Below are 27,623 nucleotides of genomic sequence, written 5' to 3' on the forward strand. Positions count from 1 at the left end.
ATTGCAACGCCTTCATAATCGCGATTAGCCCTCTTATCAGCTGTGAGCGGGTTACAATTCTCATTTTCGTTTTTGTTGTTCATATTTTACTATTTACGAAACAGCGCTAAGTTGAGTGACAGTATGCTAGATAAAGCCAGCGTTGTAATTATGACATACATATACTCGCATGCACACAGCCATACATACATGCACATAAAACTGACAGAATCGAGTGCAATCGGGTATGACTGAGAAAATTTATTAAAAAGGTATATTTATTATATGTATTTAGTAGTATTTATAGACCTATACATACAAATGTTAAAGGATTTGTTATCTCGTATATGTGTGTATGTGTATGTTACAGTTTTAATGAGATTTTCACATTTCCCCGGCGCGTACTGACCTTCCTTGTAAGATTACAAATATTATGTACAAGTATATAACACATACATAAGTATGTGTACATGCATATATATACATACACGAGTATGTATGACATACATAGGTGTAATGATTTTTTGATAACGTGATATTTGTTTGATAATTTGATAACGCTATTTACTGTAAAGTGTGCCCATGTTTGTATGTATTTGAATAGCACTTATCACCATCATCTATCCATCACTAATCGCTAATCTTCAATTTAATTATGTAGCCCTTTATTACTGATTATAGATACATATGTATAATGAACTTTATATTGTCATGTTTCTTCGCACTAAAAATTCTTAAAATTACACTAGTTTACAGTAATTTTGAAACTGTGTTTTTACAACTCTTTCTTGCTAATTAATCGTACGCCAGCAGCAGTACACTCTTATAGAAGATTGTACCAGCTCGATTAAGTTCTGCAGCTCGAATTATTTTCTCCAGCAACAGATTGAAGAAGTCGCACGATAGTGAGTCGCCTTATCTGAAACCACGTTTGGCATCGATCGACTCGGAGAGGTCCTTCCCGATCCTAAGGAAGCTTTTGGTGTTGATAATACAGCAGTTTACATAGCCGTATTAGTTTTGCGGGGATCCAGACATCGTGGCATAAAGTCAGCTCTTTTTCCTGCTGTCGAAGGCAGCTTTGAAATCAACCAAGTGGTTGTGTGTGTCGATTTTCCTTTTACGGGTTGTCAAAATGACCAGAATAGCTAAACTTGATGGTATTTTTTTGAAATAAAATTCATAATCAGGACACCTCAAATACCTCACAGACGTTTTAGGACATCAGTTCCAATTTTTTTACAGATTTTTTGAGATGTAATCAGAACGCATGCCGTTTTACTTCTTTCAAAATTAAATAGAATAGAGCTTAAGCTGTACAAAGGAAATTCCTTTTCGTTTCCTGATCCTTTTCAAGGTTTCCTACTTAAAGAAAAACACAGAAACTTCAAGTGTCATGGGTAATGTTTTTATCTTTCGAAAGAACATTCTTCGGCACTTATTTTTTGAAGATTACCTCTTTGAAATGTTGGCCGCGGCTACGTCTCAGATGGTTTATCCGTTGACTTCAATTTCTGATGATTCCACCGGCACACAAGCCCAAAAAACCGTTTTTTTTGTATGAAAAAGGAGATATTGCACATCTTCAGGTTACTTTTCGTCTCAAATGCGGTAATTTTGCTTGTTTACATACCAACTGAGCTAGAAATGCGCCTCAACGGTTTTTCGCTCGAAAAAGTGGAAAATTCTTGGATCTTTTCAAGAGCCCATATAGCGAAGCGATGTCGCTTGAGAATGTCGAACGGTTTCAGTTCTTGCACAAATTGTATTCTGTACGCCTTAAATTTAAAATATCGACGTAAAATGCGTCAAGTCGTTTCATACTTCAGACCGAGTTGTTGCAAATGGCATCAAATCGACTCTCCTTGGTCTTCGTGTCCACCCTCAAGTACGGCTGCTATCTTTTCTTCACTGCATGCTGGAGGTGGTCTATTCGGTCGAATATTATCCAATAATGGTTGTTGCGTCTCAAGATGGGTGATGGTGTTGCGAATATAGTGCTCAGTAGGCCGATTATGGAGACCAAAAATTAAGCGAAGCGCGCGAAACATATTCTTTGCAGAACGTGAATAAACATAATAAAAATGAACGATTGGTAAAATGAATGAAATGACAAACAATACTGAGCAAAAATAATATGACAGCTTGACACGATTCACGGCTGATCTGTCCAAAAGATGCTATGGAAAAAAATACCTCTACTTGGATCATCCGTTATATTTCAATTACAACGCTTGAATCAGTAAGGAAACTTTTATCTGTTTTTATGATCTGTTGCTAAGTATACTAGAAAAAAAAATTACTCAAGCGTTATTAAAAAAATAAATAATAATTGTAAAGGGTCCGTATTTACTCGCTACACTTTATATTCAATATTTGTATAATTTATTTTCACTAATAAAAACTAGTTTTCAGTTGAGACATTAATTCTTAGTCATGGTTTTTTGTGTAAAAAAAAAGGCGAAAACAATATTTTTTAAATATTTACTTTATTAGTTTTCAAGATGTATTCATACATCTCTTTTCGCTACAATTTCACGTACGAATTTATGTTTGTATGTGCATTCATATAATATGTAAATAAGACCACATTCTCTCTCTCTCTCTCTCTTTTCATTTGCATGATATTATTAACTTAACGCATAATTCTGCGTTGGCACACTCATAGTTCAGCCTGTGAATGTAAAGTTTTATATACGAGTATATGCAATATATTTATATACATATGTATATATGTAAATACATCCATATAATTATTTATATACTTTTTAAAGCACTCGCATGACACACACACGTTATAAAGTCCGACTCAGTCTGACAGGCCTTTGGCTTGGGCACAGGCTTACAAATACAATCGCGCTGGCGACTCATAATTGTCGTTGGACCTAGTAATATTTCTATACATGAACACATTTATGTATATTTTTAACAGTATTTGCAACTATTTGCATATATTTTGATTAAGCATAAATAGCAGTTGAACTTATAAAATAGCATTACAAGTTTGTATACTTACACATGTACTTTCATATGTACGTATGTATGTCTACACACAGCTTTGTTGAGTAGGCTTTCGCAGAAATGTCATGAATGATAATCCGCGACTTTTTTGCTAATAAACTTTTCTACATAAGTGCTGCGTCACACTGTGTCCAAAGATAGATTAGCTCACTTACACGCCTCGCTCAACATCATTATTATTATGTACGAGACATATTTATGCGTGGAACCTTCAATGTATAAATACATACAACATTGTGGTAAAAATAAGTCCACTTTATTGACTTTTTATTGTGTCACTTAATTTTTCGAGCTATGAATTGTTAATTGTGTATACAGCATATGGTAAACAGTATTTAGAGAGATGGTAAAGGGAGATACTTAAAAAATATAGAGATTCGATGTATTTAGAGAGTGTTTAAGGTTTTATGATTTGTTAAAATATATTTAGAGTAATTTATATTATATATTGGCAGAATGAGGAAATAATAAGTAGGGGTTCTCAGCAAGGTACATCTTATCGCAATATGACAAAGGACAATGAGTAATTTTCATTGACAACAATTGTAAAAATTGTCTGGAGAAAGGCGGTATGAAGATATTTCGACATATTCTTCTCGACTCCTCTACTGTATGTATGTTACAGCCTCGACAGAGTAGGTTGGGAACGATATTTTGATAACTTGTTCTAAAAATTAATGTCGTTTTCTCAATGTCCTAGTATATACTTAACTCCTTAACTTTCCTTATTCATTCTCTCTATTCGGAGCAGCATTTGCAATCAGATATTTCAAGGTCTTTTTGTCTGACCATTAGTGATTGTAATCTCATCATATTCGAGCTCTTATTGTAAGCAAGAAGATAAGATTGTTTGCAATCGATCACAATATGTACTTTACCGTAATCTAATGTTGGTAAATTAGTGTATGATCGATGCCATATTGCTAAATGAGTTGACTGTTTTGAATCTACAAAGCTGATACGTTTTCATAAGAATTGAGGTACATACATAATCGAAATTATAACGTGACCGCCACTTGACTAGCGGAACTCACGTGCAATTCTGACGCCAGAGCCAAAAAAAAAAAAAAAATAACATGACGTGAATGTGAATGCAAACAAAATATGAGCAGTGTGTATGATTTTTTTCAACGAAATCAGAGTAAATATATCAAAAATTTAAGAAATATTAACTGTTACCAGAAAAATACATATCAAAAATGTCTTAGAAGAATAAACATCACACATTTCAACAGCCTGTAATTTTTGAAATTATTCTGTTATTTATAAAAATTTTTAAAATCAAATTATTATAAAATTTAATTATTTCTGAAATATGAATTTAAAAATGCATCAAAAGACTTAATGCTAATACATAATACTCCTCGAATTTAGATTTACAAAACAACAATGACAAGTACTCTCATAATAGTCTAACTCTGACAGATTATGTCTGACAGCTGTCTGCTTGTTATTATTATATTTTCTCTGGAGAAAATGTTTGTCTTGCGACAACTTACATACTTTGCGAGAACGTGAAGTGAAGATATTGTTGTTCACCCCTCTGCAATTGTATATATCTATTTTGTCCATATTTTTTATGCCAGTTTGTATGATTTATACTAATTTGTATGCTTTATACTAGTTGTTTCTTCTATTTGTTACTTTACATTTTTTGACGCACCGGGAAACTACTATTTTGCTTAGAAAAAGACTGCAAAATTTTCATGTTGTGGAGTTGAAACATAGAGTGTAGAAAACTAGTGAGGCAATGCAAGTTTTTATCCGGTCTGGTAGTCATTAAAAAAAACTGAAGAAAAATTTGCAAATTATTTACAAACATCCACCTTAAGTGTACCGATAGATACCAAACGATTGCGGCGCTATAAATGTTTACATTTTTCCTTTCAAATGTATATATTTTTTGCACTTTTCAAACATATTTTCGCTTTGTTAGATTTTTAACATTTTTTTACGCTGAATTTCTTTAGAAAACATTGAGCTGATTTATTTGTAAACTGCCAAATAACTTCTGTCTGGCTAGAGGATCATTGTGTTTTTGCGGTTTTAAACAAATTAACGAGAGAGAGCCCAAGCATTTTCTCACAAATGCATTTAAATATGTGATTCTATGATTTATAGCTTAATATATATATTTTTTTTTGCAAATTTATTAATCTTCTTCTCCTCTTTTTTACTTTCTCACTTTTCCATATTAATTATCTGAGTGCCGTCATGTCTGTGCCTTATGTCTGATAATTTCGACAATTTATGCCAGAAATTAGATTTCTAAGTAAATATTTATACCTGTGGCCTGACAAAATCTTATCTTATCATTGAAGGTTTTTTCGTTTTGCACTTTCAAAGGTGGAGCAAAAAAAATAGCATAAAAAGGCTGCGGAACTCGGCACTCTATGATAAAGATTAGGAATGGAAGAAATATGTATTAAACTACACTTGATATATGTATATATTTATTCGCATGTAAAAACATATGTGCATGTAGGTCTATAACATGACACAGCATCTTAAGTTCTGCAGTTAAGCTTGAGGTATGGAACCTGAATTTCTATACTCGCTGCTAAAAATGTCGCTGGCATAGATGGAAACATTATTTTGAAGTTTGGAAAGAGATATTAATTATATTCTCTTCATTCATATCTTAAATCGTGAACTAAATTATTAAAAAAAAAACTATATATGTTTATACTTAAAAACTTCTACGAAAGTAGTAAGGGACGTTGATTTCGCCTTAAATTTTAATTTGTGTAAACGGAACAAGTGTAAATTTACAGTTCATTAGCCCAGCAACAAGTGCATATTTTGCTAGCAAGTGTTTCGGGTCTCGTTTACATTAAGCGATAATGCATAACGGCGATAAGGAAGCAAGTAATATTGACCTGAAATTATCATTTTTGTTAATTGGTCATCAATGCCATTGTACAAGCAGACAAAGAGACGACAAGCAGCGCTACATACATACATATACAGTGGAACTTCCCTAACTCGAATGTCCAAGGGACAGAAAGTAGAGTTCGAGTTACGGAAAATTCGAATTAAGGAAAATACACTAAGTTGAGTTCAAATTTATTTACATATGTATGTATGAACATGTTTATTTAAAAAGACAGTTTGTAATATATATGTAGTATATAAATAAATGTATATAAATTCTTATTGGAAAAAATTGGTAATTTTTTTGTTTAAATACGGACCATTTCTCTTTCTCTATAAAATGTTCCACTACATTTATTGACGCATGTACTGCATTGGGAACATTTTCTTTTGACGAAGTAAAATTTCTTAGGGTCTGGATAGCAGAATACGCTTGATTAAATGTGGGTATAGTTTCAGTTGTTGTTTCAACCTAGCTTTCACTAGAGACTTCCTCCTCTAAGTCTGAAACAATAGATTATTTGTGTTGAACAATGCTACATTTTACAAATTTTACTTTAGACTTACCTTTTCCAGAAGGAACTAGATTTTCCATGACGCTATCTAAAATGTCATCTGTTGGGAATCACATTGTTTGCACACCATCGTCAATATCGACGTAATCATCAAAAGACACATTATCGGTTCCCATTGCCGTTCGATATGTGGTCCAAATTTGTTTCAATTCAGACAATGGAAGATCGTCTTCTTCATCCCAGTCATCCGTAGTAGCATTCTGCATTAACTCACCTTTAGCAAAACCAGGCTTTCTAAAACAATTGCTGATTGTTTGTGGTTTTACACCCAAATTCCAGGTTTTGTTTAGATCCCTGATTTCGTCAAGTAACGACACAGTCGTAGGAGTTGGTTCTTCCATATGGGCCAAAACTTTCATCACAATTCGTTTTCTATAATGTTGCTTGAGATTTTGAATAATCCCTTGGTCCATTGGTTGTAGAACAGACGTCAAATTAGGAGGAAAATTGCAGTTTAATGTTTTTTAAATTTGCTTGTACATTTTTAGGATGTGCGGGACAATTGTCAACGAACAGTAGTATTTTCTATTTTGGGCAACAAAGACTTTATCTAGATTTTTGAGCCACTTATCATAAAATTCACTTGTCATCCACACTTTTTTGTTGTACTCATAGTCCACATCAAGTGATTTTATACCCTTAAAACAACGTGGGTTTTTTGACTTGCCGATAACTGATAACTAGCAATTTCAACTTTTCTGAACCACTCATATTGCTTGCAACCATAATGGTAATTCTCTCCTTGCTGTTTTTTGCCACCAAAACATTTTTGACCTTTAAAGGCTAATGTTTTATTGGGTAAACCGTTTCATCTGCATTAAAAATATCGTTTTCGTGGTATTGTCTGATTAAATCTGGCAAAACGTTTTTTTCCAATCTTCACTAGACTGTAAATCGGCGGAAGGAGAAAGTCGAAATCGACATTTGTGCGATATTATGCCTTTTTTTTTAATTTATCTAACCACCCTACACTAGCAGAAAAATTTTCGCGACCCAAAGCAACCGCAAATTCTTTAGCTTTTTCTCTGATTAAGGTTCCCGAGAGAGGAAGATTTTTCTCACGTGCGGTAGTAAACCACTTAAGCATAGCTTGATCAACATCATTATTGACGCAAGTTGTAATCCTTTTTCGTTTGGAGTTAAAATTATAGTCACCTTTTTGTTCTAAAAGTTTGTCTTTGTTTTTCAAAATGGTTGATAACGTATTAGGAGGAATCCCAAACATTTGTGCAATGTTTTTTTTTTGTTTTCGCCCTTTTCTACCTCGGCAATTAGTTTGAACTTTTCCTTAAGCGTTAAACACTTTACACTTCGTTTTGATGTCATTTTAGTCCAATATCACTACAAAAATTGACAATTTTCACCACCGTTCTAACAACAACTGATATAATCTTATGTAAGTGCGTGCGACGCTTGCTAAGAAATTTAAATTTCAAGTCGTTATCTGTCGCCGACTCGCAGCTCGGTAATTCCCCGAAATTGCGGTAGGTGTTTCCCCGAAAAATTCGAGTTATGCTTGGTTACCGCCGCTGTTTCTGTGACATTTTAGTTCGTGTTTTAGAAATATTCGGGTAACAGAAATTCGACTTATAGGGAAAAAATTACATAGTGATGTTATAAAAACGTATTTTGTTCTTAAGGAAATTCGATATAGAGAATATTTCGAGCTACGGAAGTTCGAGTTAGAGAAGTTTCACTGTATATGTATTCTTGGACATAAATATATAGTTTCGTTAAGAAATCCGGGAATTTTTATGACGTAAAACAGTTGAAATACATGCTTACATACATTCAAGAGAAAGTATAAAAATTGGGGATTTTTTTCAAGTTTGTTGAACTCGTTTGTACTGAAGGCCTTCTGGTTAAATTTACTGTTTAAGACCAACAAAAATACAAAAGATTTTTTAAATTATTTCCCTCGAATTTTCGTGTTAATAATTTTCTTTTAATTTAATTTAACTTTTATTTAATCTTGGTTTGGTTCTCATTATATATCAATAGGTTTCATATATATATATATATTCATATATGAAGCAGTATATAGCATTGTATATTCGGATTGTAGCGAATCGAACAAACAAAAAGCGTTATTAATGAGATATAAGCATATTCTCTTTTATAGAATCCCACTGCATAAGTTGGTTGTTGTTTTCACTTACCATTTTTGTTAGAGGAAAAGAAGGAGATGACATGCTCGAATTGAAGCGAAGGTGTAGGAACAAGAGAGCGTTTAGATACCGAATTAAGGGTGCCTCAGTCATAAGGGTATCCTCATAAAACGGCGGTTGAAATTCACATTGCAATTTCCTTATTTACAGACCTTGTAAAAATCTCAACTCTTATTTTTTGATGATTCCACTAAACAGCTCTTACTCAATCTGTTTGCAATCAAAACACACTTACCTATAGTTATAAAAGTTTGTCTAAGATTTAAATGGATACCATTTGTTATTAGGATGAGGCAAGACAATTATTTAAAGTTTTGTATGGTGATAAACAATATAGATAATTCAATTGTATAGCAACATAATCAAGAAAATAGTTTCAAAATAGTGATTAAAAAATCATTCCGTAGTTTTTTAGCCTATGAACTTTTTGAGAGTATTTTTGAACTTTTTCGATTTGATGCTGTGGAGCGCAGTATCGAATAAGACCCACCCAATTTTGGAAAGATCTATATTTGCGGGCTTACAAAATCCAAGAATTGAACCGGAAATACCCTCAAGTGCGTCGCACGTTCCTTGGGTGGGTTCAAAGATGATCGCAGATACCGATTTTAACAAGAAAATTACATCAGCGGTAAAGCCGGCTTTTAGTTGAATGAGTCCATTTGGTTCAATTGTCGCGTTTGGAGTGATGATAAGGTCAAGTCTTTGTTGAAACGCCCTTACATACTCGAAAAGTCACTGTTTGGTGTGCTCTAGGGATAGTGGTCCATATTTTTTTCAAAAAATGAAGCCCGACATGATGTTGCAGTCAATGGGAAACGCTATATAGATTAATGACTTTTCATGCCTGAATTGAAGAATGTTGATATAGACGACCTTTGGATCCAACAAGACGATGCTACTTACCATACAGCCAACGAAATAATGAATTTATTGAATGAAGCTTTTTGGTGAGCACATTATCTCGCGTCGTGGACTAGTGGTGCGGCTTTTTAGATCGTAGATTTAACACCACTGAACTATTTTTTGTAGGGGTTTGAGAATCCACGTTCCTTGCGCAGATAAGTCCAAGTCGACTAAGACTTTGGAAGAGAATATTCGAAGAGTTATTGCTGACATACAGAACCAATTGCTTCCAAAATGGTCGAAAACTATTACTGGTGACTTATGGTTCGAGAAGGAAGTCAGTGCCCACTTGATTGAGTCTGCAGTGAATAAATTCCTTGGAGTTGTTCAATCTGAGCGATCTGGCTTATATGCGAATGTTGTTGGAATTTGGTCATCCTTAATAGTTTAGCGCAAGTATGAGTACCAGTTCCTCTGCGCTGATCGTATAGTTCCCATTATGTTTTTTTATGAATAATGCTGTGTCTTGTGAGCCTTGTGCGGTCCGGCTGTCTTTGGGGCCAAAGATGCGTAGTCACATAATTTCCTAAGGCTGTCGGTTCGCGATCAAAATTTTCTTAATATAGGTTGTTAGGTGCATTCCTCAGCGTTGGGCTTTGTTGAAAAGTCCCGAACTGACTGCCTAAGCACTGAGAGTTTTCTGGTTCACCATGAACTGCTTTGTTTTCTGGTAATCGCCTTTAGTGGACAGACGCGCAATCATAAACGTCAATTGTGAACTGGTTTATCGCATCCAGCTCGCTCTATGAGTATTGGTTGTAGAGGTGGTTTTAGAAACCCCATTCTCGATGATTAAATTGCTGCTTATTATAAATTCAAGATTAGACTAACCCCTGGCAATCCGTGATCCCGTTCCATTTCTACTTCTTCTTGAAAACCTCATGTCTAAAAAACAACATTCATTTATTTGCAAAGGAACCACTTCATTAATCGTAGAAAATATTGAACTTTTCTGCAACAATATTGAATCAAATGTATCTAGGGAACCTTGTACAGTTAAATAAGTTATTTTGCCAAGGTTAGATATTATATATCTGATATTGTATATATAAAGTTATAGCAGGAAAATACTACCTTGTAATATTAATCAAATTTACTCTGCTATACTTGTATACTCTCATTGATATTCAAACTTGAAATAACTGATTATACTATATATGCTACCTCGAACCGATTTCTATCAAGTAGCGATTAAATAATACTACTTGTAAATATATAATATATTAATGAATTAGCTTAGCTATTAACCCTCTATAACGTATGGTAGACCACAGGCAACAAACCGTTTCACCTTCCTAAATTCTACTCGTAGTAATTTTTTTCGTCTTGTCAAGCAATGTAGAATGTAGTCTACACTCCATTCCTCTAATCAAGCATAAGCAAAACAAACTAAGTGCGGTTACTTTTTTCCAATGAAGCTTTTTCTTCAGTGAAAGTCGGGCACTGGCCTCAATGTGCGGAAAAAAAATCCGATGCAAGTTCCCGAAATGTGCCGCGTTCACTCACACGGTGTGTGAAAAGTGCGGGTTAGCTTTATGCCATACCAAAAACAATAATTGTTTCAAGAACTTTCATTTGTCCTGAAGGATTTCCATTTTACTCATAATTTTGCCCACTTTCTTTATCACTGTTACTCATTGTTTTTTTGTGTTATATGTGTTATAAATAAAAAGTAAAAATAAAAAATAATAATTTCTGTATATTTTTCCCATAAAACTAACCGATTCCACTAAAAATAGTTAATTTGGAGGTTTTGAGTTATAGAGGGTTAATGGATCACATTTGTACTGGCAGTACAAATATTTACCGATTTGAAAATTTGCGTTTCATTTATCAGCTAAATCGTAAATTTTTCCATGACATTATTTTATATTTTAAATACATACTGAATGTACATACATATATGTACTAGGTACTAATGAACAAGCATTCTATTTCAACAGAATTTGTGTGTGTTTCTGTTTGACAGCAAAGTGCTACTAGACTTAGTTGGAACGTGTAATATTAATTAATACTAATTTTCATTGAATAATTTGCAAAATAATCAGCAAAACTTCAAGTATACTTTTATGTAACAGACACAACTGAATTTTTAATAAAAATAATTTTATTACTTTTTTCATTTCAGAATATCACTCTGTTACCAGAACTCAAAAAGACGCGGTACGAGTTGATACCACTCAACAAAAACGACTTCGCCAAAATTGCGCAAAAAATTTCGTACCCCACCAGTTACACAAATACAGCAAACCTGCACCTCATAAACGATCCGTTCACTATAATGGAGGGGTTCGTGCATGACTGGCCCACGCCACCGCCCACAGACATCCCCCTGCACATGGATCTAGTCAGCGAATTGCAGGGCGATGGCGGTTTTGAGCCACAGACGCGTGCCAGATCGAATACGTGGCCATGCCCGCGGCCAGAGAACTTTGTGGAACCATCGGATGATTTGGACAGTACGAAGGCGAGTAATCAGCAATTGGCGAGCGCAGGTGAGTGCAAGAAGAGTAGCAATAAAATTACTAGTTTATTATTAATTAATTACGTAGCAAAATATTTAGGTTATATGATTGGAGTAAGGCTGGGCATAGAGTAATATGGGTTATTTTTGGGTAGTCGAAAAAGGCTTTTCGTATTTCTAATCAGGCTTCAACTTAATTTTTTACATTTCTAATGAACTTTAATGAATCAAATATGCACCATTTTGGTCGACCACTTTTTGCCATTTTTCCGCTAGAGACACTATTCCGTCAGTGCAAAGCTTTTTTGGTTTCTCGGCGAAAAACTGCGATAGCAATGTTCTTCATTGACCGACACAAATGGTAGTTCTATGGTGTAACTACATGAACTATATGGTAGACGCATCAAAATTTCCCAGCCAACTCTCCCAGCTTTTGCCGAATCATCAAAGATGTGTGTGGTCTAGCGTTGTCCTGGTGGAAAACGAAGCCCTTTCTACTGATCAGTTCTGGCCATTTTTTCGATTGCTTGTTTCAATCTCATTAGTTGTTGACAGTAAAAAGTATAATCAATCCATTGACCAGGCTGGAGCAGCTCATAGTCCATGATTCCTTTCCAATCCCACCAAACACTCAGCATATTCTTTCGAGGCGTCAATCTTGGCTTTGCGACTATTTATTGAGCTTCACTACGCTTGGACCACAACCTTTTTCGCACATTATTGTCGTATTAGATCCACTTTTCGTTTTCTCTTAACATTCGCTTCAGAAATGGTTCGATTTCATTTCGTTCGATGATAAATGTTAAGTTCCTTAGGGATGATATCTACATGCATTGATAAAATACGAAGAAACTTTTTCGACTACCCAATATATAGCATAATTTCAGAGGAATTTTGTATGGAATTTTGTTAAATTTCAAGTTCACTCTTGCTTAGCTAAATCCTGAATTGTAAAAATTTATGAAAAAAGCAAATATTATATACAATTTTTAAGAAAAATTACTAAGCATGTTACAATAAAAAAAAAAATGTTTTTTTCTTCAGCAGTAGTGTGTTGAGTAAAAAACAACAGTATTTCAAAAAAAAAAAATATTGTTAGAAGGCAACAACATATAGAGCAACTCACACATGTATTTCTGCAATGCGAATAACACACAGCTAAGACTCATACACATACATGCACACTTATATAACTGTATTTACTCGTAAACATATTTGTTATCAAATATTTTCGATTTTGCAACAATTGTAATTAAAAATTGGCTCGCATTGCTTGCTTTGCAGATTCGCAACAGACTATACAGAATATAAATACAGCGAAAAAGAACTCATCGCGTCGTAATGCGTGGGGCAATTTGTCATATGCGGATTTGATAACGCACGCCATCGGCTCGGCGACCGACAAGCGGCTAACGCTGAGCCAAATCTACGAGTGGATGGTGCAGAATGTGCCGTATTTCAAGGATAAAGGCGACTCGAATAGCAGTGCCGGCTGGAAGGTGAGTACAAAGCCACGCTTACATACACACATACATATTTACATGCATTGATATTTAATGTCTTTGTTATTGCACACGAATGTGTTTTGCTTAAAGGCACATCAATTAATAAAAAATACTCGCTGTATGCGTTAGTAAGGTCTCATAAAGCGCGCTCGTGTCAATAAATGCACAAATTTCGCAAAAACAATAATAACAATGCAACGAAAAATAGCATCAAAATATAAACAATGGCAAATGGCGCAAATAAGTGAGAAGAAGTGGGTAAATGTTGTTTGTTTGTAAACAACTATTATGAGGAGTATGTTTGCAACAAATTGGCGGGAAAAATATTATGCGCATAATTTGTTGCAAAACAGGAAAATTAATTTAGCGTCCAACGCGCATGTATGTATGTAGTATATTTATATGGCGCTGTGAGTTATTTAATTGTGCGCTCGATTTCTTTGTTGTTATTAACATTTTTTTATGAGAAGTGAATATATTCGTGGGAACCTAAGTTAAGATGCGATGAGTTTATTATTGTGTTCGGAAATACTGCTTTTTGTTTCAAAAGCAATCAGTATACCGAAAATATTTTTCAAAAATATTTAAATAAAGTCTTAAATATAAAAATGAAGTCTATAGAGTGCAGTAATACATTTCGATTCCGATATTAAGCCGTTCCCACTCGGCATTTGGTCAACTCGGCCGAGTTTTGCCGCTACAACAACAACAACATTCCGATAGTAAGATTGAATATTATTTTAGAATATATTTAAGCCATGAAATTGCAATTGAAATAATATTTTACAACTTCACTCTGTAAAATTATTTCAGATATTTGTTAGCATTTTGCTAAATCAGTTTCATTTCAAGAACTTTTGATATTTTTTTAAATTTGTTTTAATTTTTTGTTGGGTTTTCAAGTTTCAAGTTGGTTTTTAAGATTTTGTTTTTTTTTTTTATTATTCCCTATACTTTTGTATTGGAAACTTTATATAATTTTAAAGTTTGGAGAGCCTTTCATTTGTGCCTGTTAAAAAATTTTTTTCTTACAAATAAAAAAAACAAGAAAAGATGTACGCCTCGGCTGCACTGGAACTACAATACCTCTAATTGGTGTATTTTTATAACATAAAATGGTATAAAAAGGTCTTTCTCTTGATTTTGATTGATCAGTTTGTTTGGCAGCTATGCGATATAGTCATCCGATCTGAAAGATATCTTCGGAGATTGCAGCGCTGCTTTAAGCAATATTCTTTGCAAAATTTCGGGAAGATATTTTGTGAAATAAAAAAGTTTTCCATATAAGGACTTGAGTTTGATCGTCCGGTTTATATGGAAGCTATACGATATAATAGTCCGATATGAAAGATATCTCCGGAAATTGTAGCGCTGCTTTGAACAGTAGTCTATGCCGGATTTTGGAAAGATATCTTGTCAAATTAAAAAGTTTTCCGTACAAGGACTCAAATAAGATCGTTCAGTTTGTATGGCAGCTATACGATATAGCGGACCGATTTGAAGAATATGATTGAAGATTATAGCGCTGCATTGGGCAGATGTCTATGTCAAATTTTGGGAAGATATCTTATAAAATAAAAAAAGTTTTCCATATAAGGACTTGAGTTTGATCGTTCAGTTTGTATGGCAGCTATACGATATAATAGTCCGATATGAGAGATATCTTTGAAGATTGCAGCGCTACTTTGAGCAAAATTCTGTGCCAAATTTCGCGAAGAAATTTTGTGAATTTAAAAAGTTTTCTATACAAGGACTTGACTTATATCGTTCAGTTTGTATGAGAGCTGTACGATTTAGTAGTCCGATCTAAAAGATATCTTCGGAGATTGTAGCGCTGCCTTGAACAATAGTCTATGCCGGATTTTGGGAAGATATCTTGTCAAATTAAAAAGTTTTCTATACAAGCACTTGACTGATATTGTTCAGTTGGTATGACAACTGCACGCTATAGTGGTTCAATATCGGCGACTTCGTCAAGTGAGCTTCTATTTGAGAAGAAAATGACGTAGGCAAAATTTCAGGTCGATATTTTATAAACTAGTAAGGCCAGGGACTAGTTAGTAGTGGCTGTTATAAACTTTTTGGCAAACATCTGTATGTTCAAAGAGTGACAGGGAAACGCTATTTTATATTTTGGTTTGGGTAGAAATATGTTAACATAAACTTTTTTTCGTTAAATTTAATATTAATGCAATTTATAGAATTTTATTTTCTAATTTATGTTGAAAAATAACATATTTTAACTTTCAAAAAAAAGTGACAATAAAAAAATAATAATACATATTTTTAATAGTAAAAAACACAATAATAATAATTTTTAATAAATAATAATTTATTATTTTCATCATTCAAAATTTTAATTTTTTTGCGTTATTCTGAAAAATTTTTTTTTTCTGAAATTTAATTTTTAATTTACTTTATTCCGAAAATTTTATTTCTTTTAAAGTTCACTAGCAAGTTTTATGTTTTTATTGTAAATTATTAAATAATAAATTATAATTTAAATCATTAGAGTCGTTAAAACACTTCAAAAGTAACTTTGATAACTTTCCATCCCTCCCATATATACATATGTATGTATGTGTATATGTAAGTTAAGTAGTGCAAATCATACACACACACATACGCATACAATAACGCACACTCAAGAGTTAAGTGAAACAAAGCATTTAAGCTGATAAGCGCTTCCACCAGCCGCCCCTTATTGCAGCCCAAGCGCTAGGTTAGATCAACTTGATATTCTACTACTACACACACACACACACACACACATACATGCGTACCTGTTGCATGTGACCAGCAGCTGTTGACTAAGCAAACAAATCAAATTACGGCAACGAAAACGCTTGTTGTTGTTGCCAACGCTTCTGCCGTCTGTCTATGCACAACTGTTGCTATTTGTTTTGGCGTTGTTCCTGTTGTTATTTCGGTTGCTTTTTGTTACACTTTTTCAGCTTTTTCATATTTTTGTTTTTGTTTTGCTTGCAATGCATTTTATCTGCCACTCGAGCGCTCTCAAGTGTACTACTTTGTAGCAACAAAGTTAAATATGAGCTTTGTTTGCTTCGCCATTGCTGTTGTTGTTGTTGGCTTTTGCATTTTTCGCATTACACTCATTTATGTGTTTTACGATTTGTTTTGGTTTGTTGCTTTATGGCGCATTCATACAAACCGACACACACACTCATACACAGACATAGAAAGACGGACGACGGTCAAAGTGTTGTTGTGTGTTGTTAGGTGCTTTTTATATATTTAGCTTACAGTGTTTTTAGTGTTTTTTGTTGTTGTTATACGTTTGTGTTTGCATCACATCATCATTACCGCTGTTATGGCCACTATTTGTTTGGCTTGTGGGTTTTTACGCGGCGCGAGTCAAGTTCAGGGCCACAGCTTTTGGATAGCTGGGTTGTTGGTTTAGTTAGTTAGTCGCTTATTTGCTTCTGTTTGTTTCTCAGTTTTGTTGTTTTCCTACATTTTCATGAAGTGCTAAGCAAGCTAGCGTCACTTATTCGACGGCGGATCAGCTCGGTTCACTCACCGGCTTGGTGAATTTCCATTTCATTTCTTTTTTATTCTTCGGCTTTATTTGGTCAGCTGCGCTTGTTGTCTTCCGCCCAGCTATTTCCACCGCTTTTTTGTTGTTATTGCTTTAGTTTGTTTTGGTTGCTGCTTTCGTGACTGCTCCTCTCTGCCACTGCTGTAATTTGTGGCTGAAATATAGCAAATGGTCCACTGTCAACGATTATGCAAGTGTGTGTGTAATTCATAAATAATTTTTCTTTGTCTGCGTTTTTTTTATTGCTTTTTAATTATGTTTGCTGTTATTCATTTTATTTAAAGCCGTGTCATCAATTTTATTGCAGTCGTGCGCTACTCGAGCGTCATTAACACGTAACAGCGGAGTGATAAATGCGCTTTGTTTAGGAAGATAATTAAATGTGAACGAATTGAGTATGAATTGCATTTTTTTTTGAGTTTTGCATTGCCATGGTTGCTATTGATATTTCTACACTTTGGCAGTCTGATGTTTGGAGTGGAAAGTTTCACTTTGCTTTTATATGAAGCAGTGATGTAGCTTGTTGCCAAGGGTGGCCTTGGAAAATTCCAAAAGATTGTAATTAATTCTTGATCATTTGCGCAATATTTGTTGATGATTAGTAGTACAGTTTTGCGAGGTCGACTAAAGATCATTATGCGGCGAGAAAACACTAGAAGCTGAAACAAAAGAAAAAACGTTAACTTTAGCTGCATCAAAGCTATACTATTCCTGACAGGTGTTTTCTTAACTTCTCCCTCTTCTATATTGCCGTAGACACGTTTTAGCAGAGTTTACAACAGCGCACTAGTCGCTATTCCTTTTCGCTCTTTTTGGCCAATTGGAGATTCCAAGTGTAGTCAGGCTCTTCCCCAACAGGTCTTTCGAAAGGAGTAGAGATCTTCCTCTGTCCCGGCGGGTACAGCGTCGAATACTTTCAGAGCTGGAGTGTTTTTATACATTTGGACATCATGAACTAGCCACCGCAGCCGCTGTCTCTTAACTATTTATTTTCAGGGACTGAAACTTTGAATTTTAGGACGTGGCTCACGTCTGTAGTTTGTGATCAACTCAACAAATTGGGCTGTTGAAAGTGGTCTCGCCATCAAACCAAGCAAAACCGAGATAGTTTTATTTACTAGAATATACAAGGTCCCGGTGACACCACTGCGACAAATGGGAGACATCCGTCTGCAATTGGCTAATCCGATGATATATCTATGGCTCAGCCTAAGGGGGAAGCTTTCATGGAAGCCGAATATCAAAGAGGGAGCAAAACAGGCATCGATTGCATGTAGAGAAGTCATTGGCAAAAGGAGGGGTCCCTCACCTAAAGTGGTCCTTTGGCTCTACGACTCCATAGTCAAACCCTTTATACTTTATGGAGTCTTTATGTACTGGAAGGCTCTAGAAAAACCACACTTTCAAAGAAACTTGAGAGCATGTGTGGAGCACTAAAGTCCACTCCAACCATGGAGCGAAAATTGCTATCGGACTCAAAGAATCTGTGTTCTTAAAAGATATATCGAAACACTCGGATATCCTCATACACTTTGACTTAATACCGGATCACTTGGATTATGGAGTGACCAAAACCAACTTCGCACGAATATAGTTATAGACCCACTATATAGACTGTATCAGTATATTATAACGGGTGATTTTTTTGAGGTTAGGATTTTCATGCATTAGTATTTGACAGATCACGTGGGATTTCAGACATGGTGTCAAAGAGAAAGATGCTCAGTATGCTTTGACATTTCATCATGAATAGACTTACTAACGAGCAACGCTTGCAAATCATTGAATTTTATTACCAAAATCAGTGTTCGGTTCGAAATGTGTTTTATCGACAAATTTTGTTCAGCGATGAGGCTCATTTCTGGTTGAATGGCTACGTAAATAAGCAAAATTGCCGCATTTGGGGTGAAGAGCAACCAGAAGCCGTTCAAGAACTGCCCATGCATCCCGAAAAATGCACTGTTTGGTGTGGTTTGTACGCTGGTGGAATCATTGGACCGTATTTTTTCAAAGATGCTGTTGGACGCAACGTTACGGTGAATGGCGATCGCTATCGTTCGATGCTAACAAACTTTTTGTTGCCAAAAATGGAAGAACTGAACTTGGTTGACATGTGGTTTCAACAAGATGGCGCTACATGCCACACAGCTCGCGATTCTATGGCCATTTTGAGGGAAAACTTCGGACAACAATTCATCTCAAGAAATGGACCCGTAAGTTGGCCACCAAGATCATGCGATTTAACGCCTTTAGACTATTTTTTGTGGGGCTACGTCAAGTCTAAAGTCTACAGAAATAAGCCAGCAACTATTCCAGCTTTGGAAGACAACATTTCCGAAGAAATTCGGGCTATTCCGGCCGAAATGCTCGAAAAAGTTGCCCAAAATTGGACTTTCCGAATGGACCACCTAAGACGCAGCCGCGGTCAACATTTAAATGAAATTATCTTCAAAAAGTAAATGTCATGAACCAATCTAACGTTTCAAATAAAGAACCGATGAGATTTTGCAAATTTTATGCGTTTTTTTTTAAAAAAAAGTTATCAAGCTCTTAAAAAATCACCCTTTATATATTTATCCAATTTCAAAGACTTTGCTACATGATAATCTCTATACGAACAGCTGTTCTCAGCAATTTCCTCTTCAAGTAGTTGGAGGCATCAAAGTGAAAGAATATTTTTGGTGTCTACCATTTTGGCTGCGTAATCTTCTTTCATTGATAAATGATTTGGAAGCTAGATGGAGAAACAGTATCCAGTTGTACGCCCTCATGGTCGCTCTTAAGTGTTAAAAATCCCCTGCAAATATTTAATTTTGACCACTTCACTTTTACGAGTACCCAAGTGCACATGGAGCGCTATTAATACTTTTCCACGTTATCTCAAGTCTCTAGTATCTTATCGCGCTGTTAATCTAAGTGCTTTAGGACATTTTTTTTCTTCTTTTTTCTTACAATATCAAACGGTCAATCAATTATCGCTTTCTTTCTATTTCTTTTCGGATTTTATCAAATAAAGGGAAGATTTACAACCATTTATTACCAGAGCCTTGATAACACGCCTTTCAGTACATACTGCCGCTCGCCGCACTCACTATCGCTCTCATTTACGCGTGTCCACTTAACCTTCGATAACATTCGATATTTTTATTTGGAAAAAACTTATCAGTAATTGGCCTTAGACGAACTTTTTTTAAATCAATCATCATTGAGTACTATTTCCTGAAGTTATACTACATATAGCTGCGTCTTAGTTGCATACTTCCAGCGGAAAGTATTTGCGAAGCTATTATTATTGTCATTATTTTCATAATCATATTTCCGGTATTTTGCCCAGGTCTGCTTAGTTTTATAATATTTATTTGCGCATATTTTTGCTATCGATCGTGTGCTCGCGTTTTCCAGGTATTTGGGTTATGCCTTAGACCATTTTAGGTATGAAATCATATTGTTTTTGTTTGTGAAATGCTTAAACGTTTCTTAGGAATGGTTGTTGTTTACTTCAGAGTTAGACGGTATTGCATTCATGTTTCGGAATTTAATCAATTTAGATCTGGTAAACAAATATGTGGAATAACAATTAAATTGCGCAGATTCATTTCGATGAGGCGATTGCTGATGAGTCACAAGCGGAAATGTGCTTCGGTTGTTAAGACTTGTCTGTATTGATCTTAAACTAGATTTTTATTTTCAGATTTGATCATACTATATACTGTTATGAACTTTTAAAAAATAGAGTTTCATACATATCTATACATATTTATATTGAATATATCGCATGGTTCAATATCCATTTCAATAATCTCTCCTCCCGCCTCGCTTTTTACATCTCATTAGAATAAATTTGTATTAAAACCGCAATATAACTCATTTCTTTAAGTGTTCATTTAATTTGCAATTATTTATACTTCTGCGCAATAGTTTTTATTGAATAGTATAGCTTACTGTTATTTCCAGTTATTCCGATTGCGCAACATTGATTTATCAATGGTGACAGCAACACGTTTTGCGTGAAATTTCAATGAAAAATGCAAATTGTACATTCCACTCGGTATTATAAGTTTGTGGTAGGTGTATGAAATGGCGTGTGCAAGTATGGATTTTCCAAAGCAACTCTACTTTACGCTTTAAAACATTACTATAATAAATACTGAATAAATAGCTGCGCGCCGAAAGGTAGACTACACTTTCGGCGGTAGCAGTTTTTACAATGCAGCATCTGTTGGACTCATTGAGTTGTAAGAAAAGATTAATTTTGACAAGTTTAGATAGAAGCAAGCTATTCATGTTAAAATAGAGAGCCTAGTCAAGTTATAGTGTAATAGCTATGGCACAGTTTAAATTGTACTAAGTTGTTACATTTATCAATAGAGGCTTCCTTAAGAAATTATTGGTAGATACTGTTACTCTAAGAATAGTTGACTGCGCTGAAGAAGTCAAATATCCACACATATATAAAATTGGATCACATGGAAGTGATCAAAACGATTTAATCTAAAGCCATACTTATACCCTAATTTTGCCACGAAGCTTGTAAAATGTTGGAGATCATATAAAGTAATGTTGCTAAAAGAACAAGTGCCTGAACATTCGGAAATCCTCATACTCTTTGACTTATCAGATCACGAATTAGCCAAACAAAACTCTTTCTCTACCCATATAACGACGAAGAAGTTGTGAGTAGGAAGAAGCCGTTGGAGGAAATTTCCAGTGAGCTTCTTTACAGTTGGCTTAGTGCAGCACTTTGTAGTCCCCTCAGATAGCAGAGTAGCGATACTTTCCAGTAAAATGGAAACAGGTCGTTGCTCTAGTGCGCTTTTGTGTTCTACTACCAGACAGCTGGGCTTCGCGCGATCTTGGCAAGTGCAAAGCACCATCGGTACATGCGCTGTCGCAAAACCCTTTTGACCCGAAATCGATAACAAGAGATCTTCGCCCTTAGTAAAGCTAGCCTCTCTCCAGTTGTGGGGGTTTTAACAGGCCATTTCTCCATTGGTATCCATATTGTAAGGCTGGTCATCTTCAGAAGCTGTATGGAAGAAGACTAGGTGGAAACAATTCAACAATTCTTTAAATGCTTGGAAGCGCATACCCCATTCAGACATTCCACCTAACAGGCGGAAATGGAAATTAAAAGTCTGATCAAATTTATTGGCTACTTGCCAATTTATAAATTCGAATACTAGATTTCTATGATTTACCAAAGGACTACTTATACATAGCAGCCCATTGCCATCTAGACCTAACCTACAAGTAGCAGTCCGCATGCGATCTAGATTAGTCATCTAGCCAAACATATTATATATACTTATTTAAGTGTATTTACCCGAACTAGTTGATCAGTTCTTGAGCTATCGATCCGAAAATTTCCACACGTCCTTTTTTCTCTAAGAAACTACTTATTTATCGAAATCACCGGCATCGGATACCAACTGATCACAACCTGGTATGAAAATCCTTCTTTTTGAAAAGTTTTCTTCAATATTATCTAAGACTATAGCATATAACTGCCCTTTAGTAACGCAGTGCAGCTGCGAAAAGTACTATAGCTACGGTGCAGCCGAAGTTGATGTTTTCTTTTATTTGCTACAAAAACCGTTAGATTTTCTTTAAGTGTATAAATGCAAGCCTTGTACATACATATATACATAGTACATACATACAAATACATGTAATTACGTACTTACAAGAATATTTACGAACCAGTCGGCAGTTAATTGTGTCTGAGAACGCTAAGAATTCTGTTTTATCATAGCAAATGTAGTAATTGCGTCGAAGTATTTTGTAGTCACACCTCATTCACGTTTGAAAGGTGACTTTTTATAACGCTTGCAATTTGTATGCATTTGCGTATATTGTATATAATGGACGTGAATATATACATATGCATATACATATACTTACGTCGGTACATGCGTCGACGACACTTGCATTGAAAACCTGAATTAAATAATAAAGTGCGAGCCGATGGACTGAGGTACTGCTTTTTTAGCAGCTGCAAATGAATCGAAGTGGCGTGAGAATTTACTGTTTAGAGGAGACTCATAGCAGCCATTTTATATTTTTATGTCAAATTAGTAGAAATGCTTAGGCTATTATAACCAACTAAGTTGGCTCTGCTACAAGTGCACGCTATTCAGTCATAATGTAGCCTTTCTGTCGAGTTATTTCTTTTTTGCAATGAGCGAGTTCCTATTTGGACTCTTCGTGTTGCTATCAAACGTGTATTGTACTTACGTACAATAGTTGTTTGGAAGAAGTTATAAAATGCACTTTTTTCACCTGAATAATATCTTAAGAATACTTTGATATTCTCCTAAGTTCTTTGCTAAATTGTCTGTCCTGCCTTTTCTTCTCCCTTTCTTGACTCTGGAGCTTGTGATACAGTGCAAAAACTGCCTGTTGACTTATTTTTTAAATATAAATCAAAGGCTTTCAAAGTATTGACTTATTTGGCGAAGTTCGCTGCAACCGAAAGTCGTGATTACTTGTCACATGAACTCTTTCTGTTCAAATACTGATTAAAACAAAGTAGAAATTTTCTGACAAGTCCTGTTTCTATTAACTATAGCTAGAAACCACAATTATTGCACCACTGAAGATGCTTTTAATGTCATGAAGGATCTATAAATTAGCAGTTTTTTTCAAAGAGAAAAAAATTTGGGATTCTGACAGATTAGAACATACGATTTTCTTACAAATGCGACATGTCTGTTCCTTACTCAATCCAGTTTCCTCTTTATGAAAATATTTTGGACAATGCAGAATCGAAGCTGGTATAAAGTGAAAAGACTGGCTTAAACAGATCATGAATAATTACAACTTTATTCTGACTTTCGTTTGGGAATTGTGGTTAAGAGGAACACAGCAAAACTCTGATACCTAAACTTCAATAAATCGAAAGAAATGGCACGAAAACTAACCTGTACTTGAATGCACAACATGTCAATTATAAGGTTTTTGCCTAAGAAAGGAATAAACGATCGCATGTTCTGAAGAGTTTTGGTTAAAATTGTCCATTGGGTATCAATAAACTAATAACTTTACTTTTAATAAACTTTAACGAATATAACTGATAAATTTTGGGTAAATAACCGATGATGTAACAGTTAAAACTTGTATGTTATGTGTGCTTAACCGGTTACTCAATAGTAAAATGTCTTGCAAGGAGGAAGCACAGAAATAGGGAAGTTCCAAATCGAGCACCGATCAAGAAAAGCTGTTTTTTTCATATCACAAAGAAAACAGTTTAGAACTATTACGTTTCTTTAGAGTCTCAAAAAGTGATCGTTCACACGTTTTCATAATTTTATAGACATAGAGGTTCCTCACGTGCCAATTTTAAGACCACAATAACTTAAATTCATTTTTTTTTTCTATTTTGTTTGAATTTTGCGAATTTTTATGTTCCATATTCGCGAGTGTTGTGGTTTTCTGCATCGTAAATGCCGTACGGCAATAAACTGCGCAGCTTCTAAATAGAAATCGTATCAGCGAGCGCATAGCAAATAGTTGTGCAATTCATAAAAGCCTTGTTGTTGTTGTTTTACCTTGCAAAATAGCGGAATTGCAAGTGCAACAGCAGATATATACTATGTATGCATATATGTGCGTGTGTGTGCAATCGCTTCCAACCAAAGTATTTATAAATGAAAAATAAATATTTACAATCATACACACAAACACATGCTAACACACACACGTGCAAATGTTGCTGTATGTGTGTCACATAAAGGGGGTGTGACCGCTGACGATGTGTGTGTGTGCGAATAGTGGGCACGTTGCGCTGCTGACGTGTTGTAACAGCAATGAACATTGTTTTTGACGCTTTCTTCTGCTTCCCGCGCGTCTTCGTCTTCACTCTGTGCTCAAAAGTCGCATAACCTTTATAACGTCATATGTTTTTGTTTATGCTACCTTTACGTATTTACTTCACATTCTACGTAATTGGTGTTGTTTTAATGAAAACATTTACTCATTCAATGGCGCTTGCCGGTGACAAAAACACTAAAAATGAAAATAAAAACAAATTAAGAAATAATCATCAAACTCTAGTGTTTTGTTGCACATTTTGCTAGCGAACTTAGCTAAATACTTAACGGTGTGTAGTAAATATTTATTATTGCTGCCGTAACAGGCGCCAAGTAATTGCTATTGCGTCGCAATATTTTGCATTTTTCATTGCAATTATCTGGGGTGATTTGTTTTTGTTTTTATATTGCGCCACTAAACTGCATCGATTAGCATGCATTACTACACACACACACACGCACATATTTGTTTGTGATTAGGCATTAAGATTTGCTTGCGTTGGCGCTCAATTAATCAAATAAATTTAATTATAATGCTCACCCTGTATTTAACATGTTTGTTGCTGTAGCGGTTTTTAGTTTGGGTGGAAGTGTATGAGTGCCGGATATGAAATTATGTGTGATACATACATTTATGGGTATCCGCTGCATTGCCTTTGCTTGTTAACCGTGTGGCCAGATCGCTTGAGTTTATACCAAAATCCTTTTCGAAAATTCTTTAAAACTTATTCAAACTATGCCATAGAATATTAAAATAATGTCAAGAAAATGATATACAAAAATATTAAATAAGTAAAAATTTCTTAAAATGTATGTGGTGTTGCCATCTATTTAAAAAAAGTTTAATACAGTAAAATTGTTTTCATTTTTGTATTCGTTAACATATTGGTATGAAACTGAAAGCGTTTTCTAAATTTAAATTTTTTTTTGAGCAGAGTTGCCACTTATTTAAATTATTTGTTTTTTTGAATTGTAGAAAAAAATTAAATTTTACAATAAGAACAACTGCTTTGATTCCATTTAAGAAAAATTTTCGTGAGAGAGTTAAAACTAAAAGTGTATACAAATTTTTTTTTAGCAGTGTTGCCACTTGCTGAAATTATTTGTTTAATTGCATTGTCTAAACAAAAAAATCTCGCAATATGAATAACTGTTTTGATCCTGTTTAAGAGAAATTTTCTTTAGAGAGTTGCCATCTGTTAAGTTTTTTATCGAAAGTCATCGAGATTTTGTTGTCAAATAAAATTAATTTGAAAAATTTATGATTTCGTAGAAATTAATGACTGAGAGTTGCCACCTGATTAAAAAATTAAAAGATGAAGCCTTGTAATTCTGGCATCAAATGAAACAGTTTGCGAATTTTGTAAACCAAAAATGTAAAAAAAATAGTGAAATTGTTCACTTAAACATAGGGTTGCCATCTACCTAAAAATTAAAAAAAAACACAAATAAGCGATTTTGGTAGCAAATGAAATTGTTTCAGATTTTTATAAAAAAAAAATATAAACAATTTGTTAAATTGTAAGTTTAAGCACAGGGTTGCCAACTGCTTAAAAAAATAAACTATACGATTCTGCTATCAAATAGAACAGTTTGATTAAAAAAATAAAATATAAAATTGTTAATTTAAGCACAGGGTTGCCATCTGATTAAAAAATAAATAAGCCACCTTTACGATTTTGGTATCAAATGAAATTGTTTTAGAAAAAATTTTCCAAAGCAGAAAATATTTTTTTTTTAATTTAAACCAATCTCTTTTCTCAAAACCATTTTTGAAACCTCTTCTTCATTCTCTCCAAGAAAATTTCGCTGGAACTCAAAAATTTTTATCACGACGAATTATAAAACACACCCACGTTGCATTATGGATATAACGGCAACAATGTGTTCAAATTTACTAAGTACTCACTGTATTTAGATTAGCAATGCTTATAAAGTGCGCTCGGTCATTTTTCAAGTACAGTTTGTGCACTTTATTGTTCTAAGTATTCAACACGCGCTTACTCAAATATGCATACATAAATATTAATAAGAAAATAAGACTGCAAAACGTACTATTCGAAGTATTGCCTCGCCGCCTATAGATAATCATATAAATAATTATATGATCAATTACTGCTCACTTTCATAAATCGCTTGAATTTGCATTTTATTCAAATTTGTATTGATTTGTGTGGCGCATATACGCCACGCGCATTCAATTAAAGCGAGAAAAAGATTTATAGGAAAAATTAAACTAAACATTCTGCTAATTAAGTCAAGGTGTGTGGGTAGCGCTGCGATTTATTAATGACAGTAACAAATCGGAGCGATCAATGGAAAGGTTTTTCATTCTAACAAACTCAAAGTAGCAAGTTTGTTACTACAAAGTCGTGACTACTTGTAAAGCGGAAACACTGTTTCTTGAAGTTTGGAATTTATTGAATTAGAATTTTCTATGTTTTATAAGTGGAAATTGTCTTTTAATGAAGTTAAAACAATAAGTTCGCAAATGTACACCAGAGCGTATGAGTGACATTTATTACTTCTGCGTCAAAATAATATTTATCTCAGTTTTAATATTTTTAGGGGCAAAATTAAAAGACTTCACTGATAAGCAGATGATTTTGTGTACTTTATTAGCTCTCTTCAATTTGGAGGACTTTGAAGAGTGGCATCGAACAAAAGACTGGTATAAATCAAATAAACTGGTATAATCAAATAAAGTTAGCGTTTTATTAGTATTATATCCTGAACAGTGTAGATTCAGTATGCCACGAATTTT

At 34.4% G+C, this 27,623-nt stretch overlaps 1 protein-coding gene across 4 annotated transcripts in view; it reads left to right on the forward strand.

The window, feature by feature from the left end:
• LOC105234144 (forkhead box protein O) overlaps positions 1 to 27,623 on the forward strand; it is a 96,008-nt gene that overhangs the window by 13,230 nt on the left and 55,155 nt on the right. For all 4 annotated transcript variants that reach the window (XM_049448459.1, XM_049448458.1, XM_049448456.1 and 1 more), the window contains 2 exons: positions 11,652 to 12,018; positions 13,272 to 13,486. In XM_049448459.1, coding sequence (XP_049304416.1) covers positions 11,805 to 12,018; positions 13,272 to 13,486 — 429 coding nt within the window. In that variant the 5' untranslated portion in view covers positions 11,652 to 11,804. The remainder of the gene's footprint in view (positions 1 to 11,651; positions 12,019 to 13,271; positions 13,487 to 27,623) is intronic.

This window comes from Bactrocera dorsalis, chromosome 2 (assembly GCF_023373825.1).
Source record: "Bactrocera dorsalis isolate Fly_Bdor chromosome 2, ASM2337382v1, whole genome shotgun sequence".
Taxonomy (NCBI): Eukaryota; Metazoa; Arthropoda; class Insecta; order Diptera; family Tephritidae; genus Bactrocera; species Bactrocera dorsalis.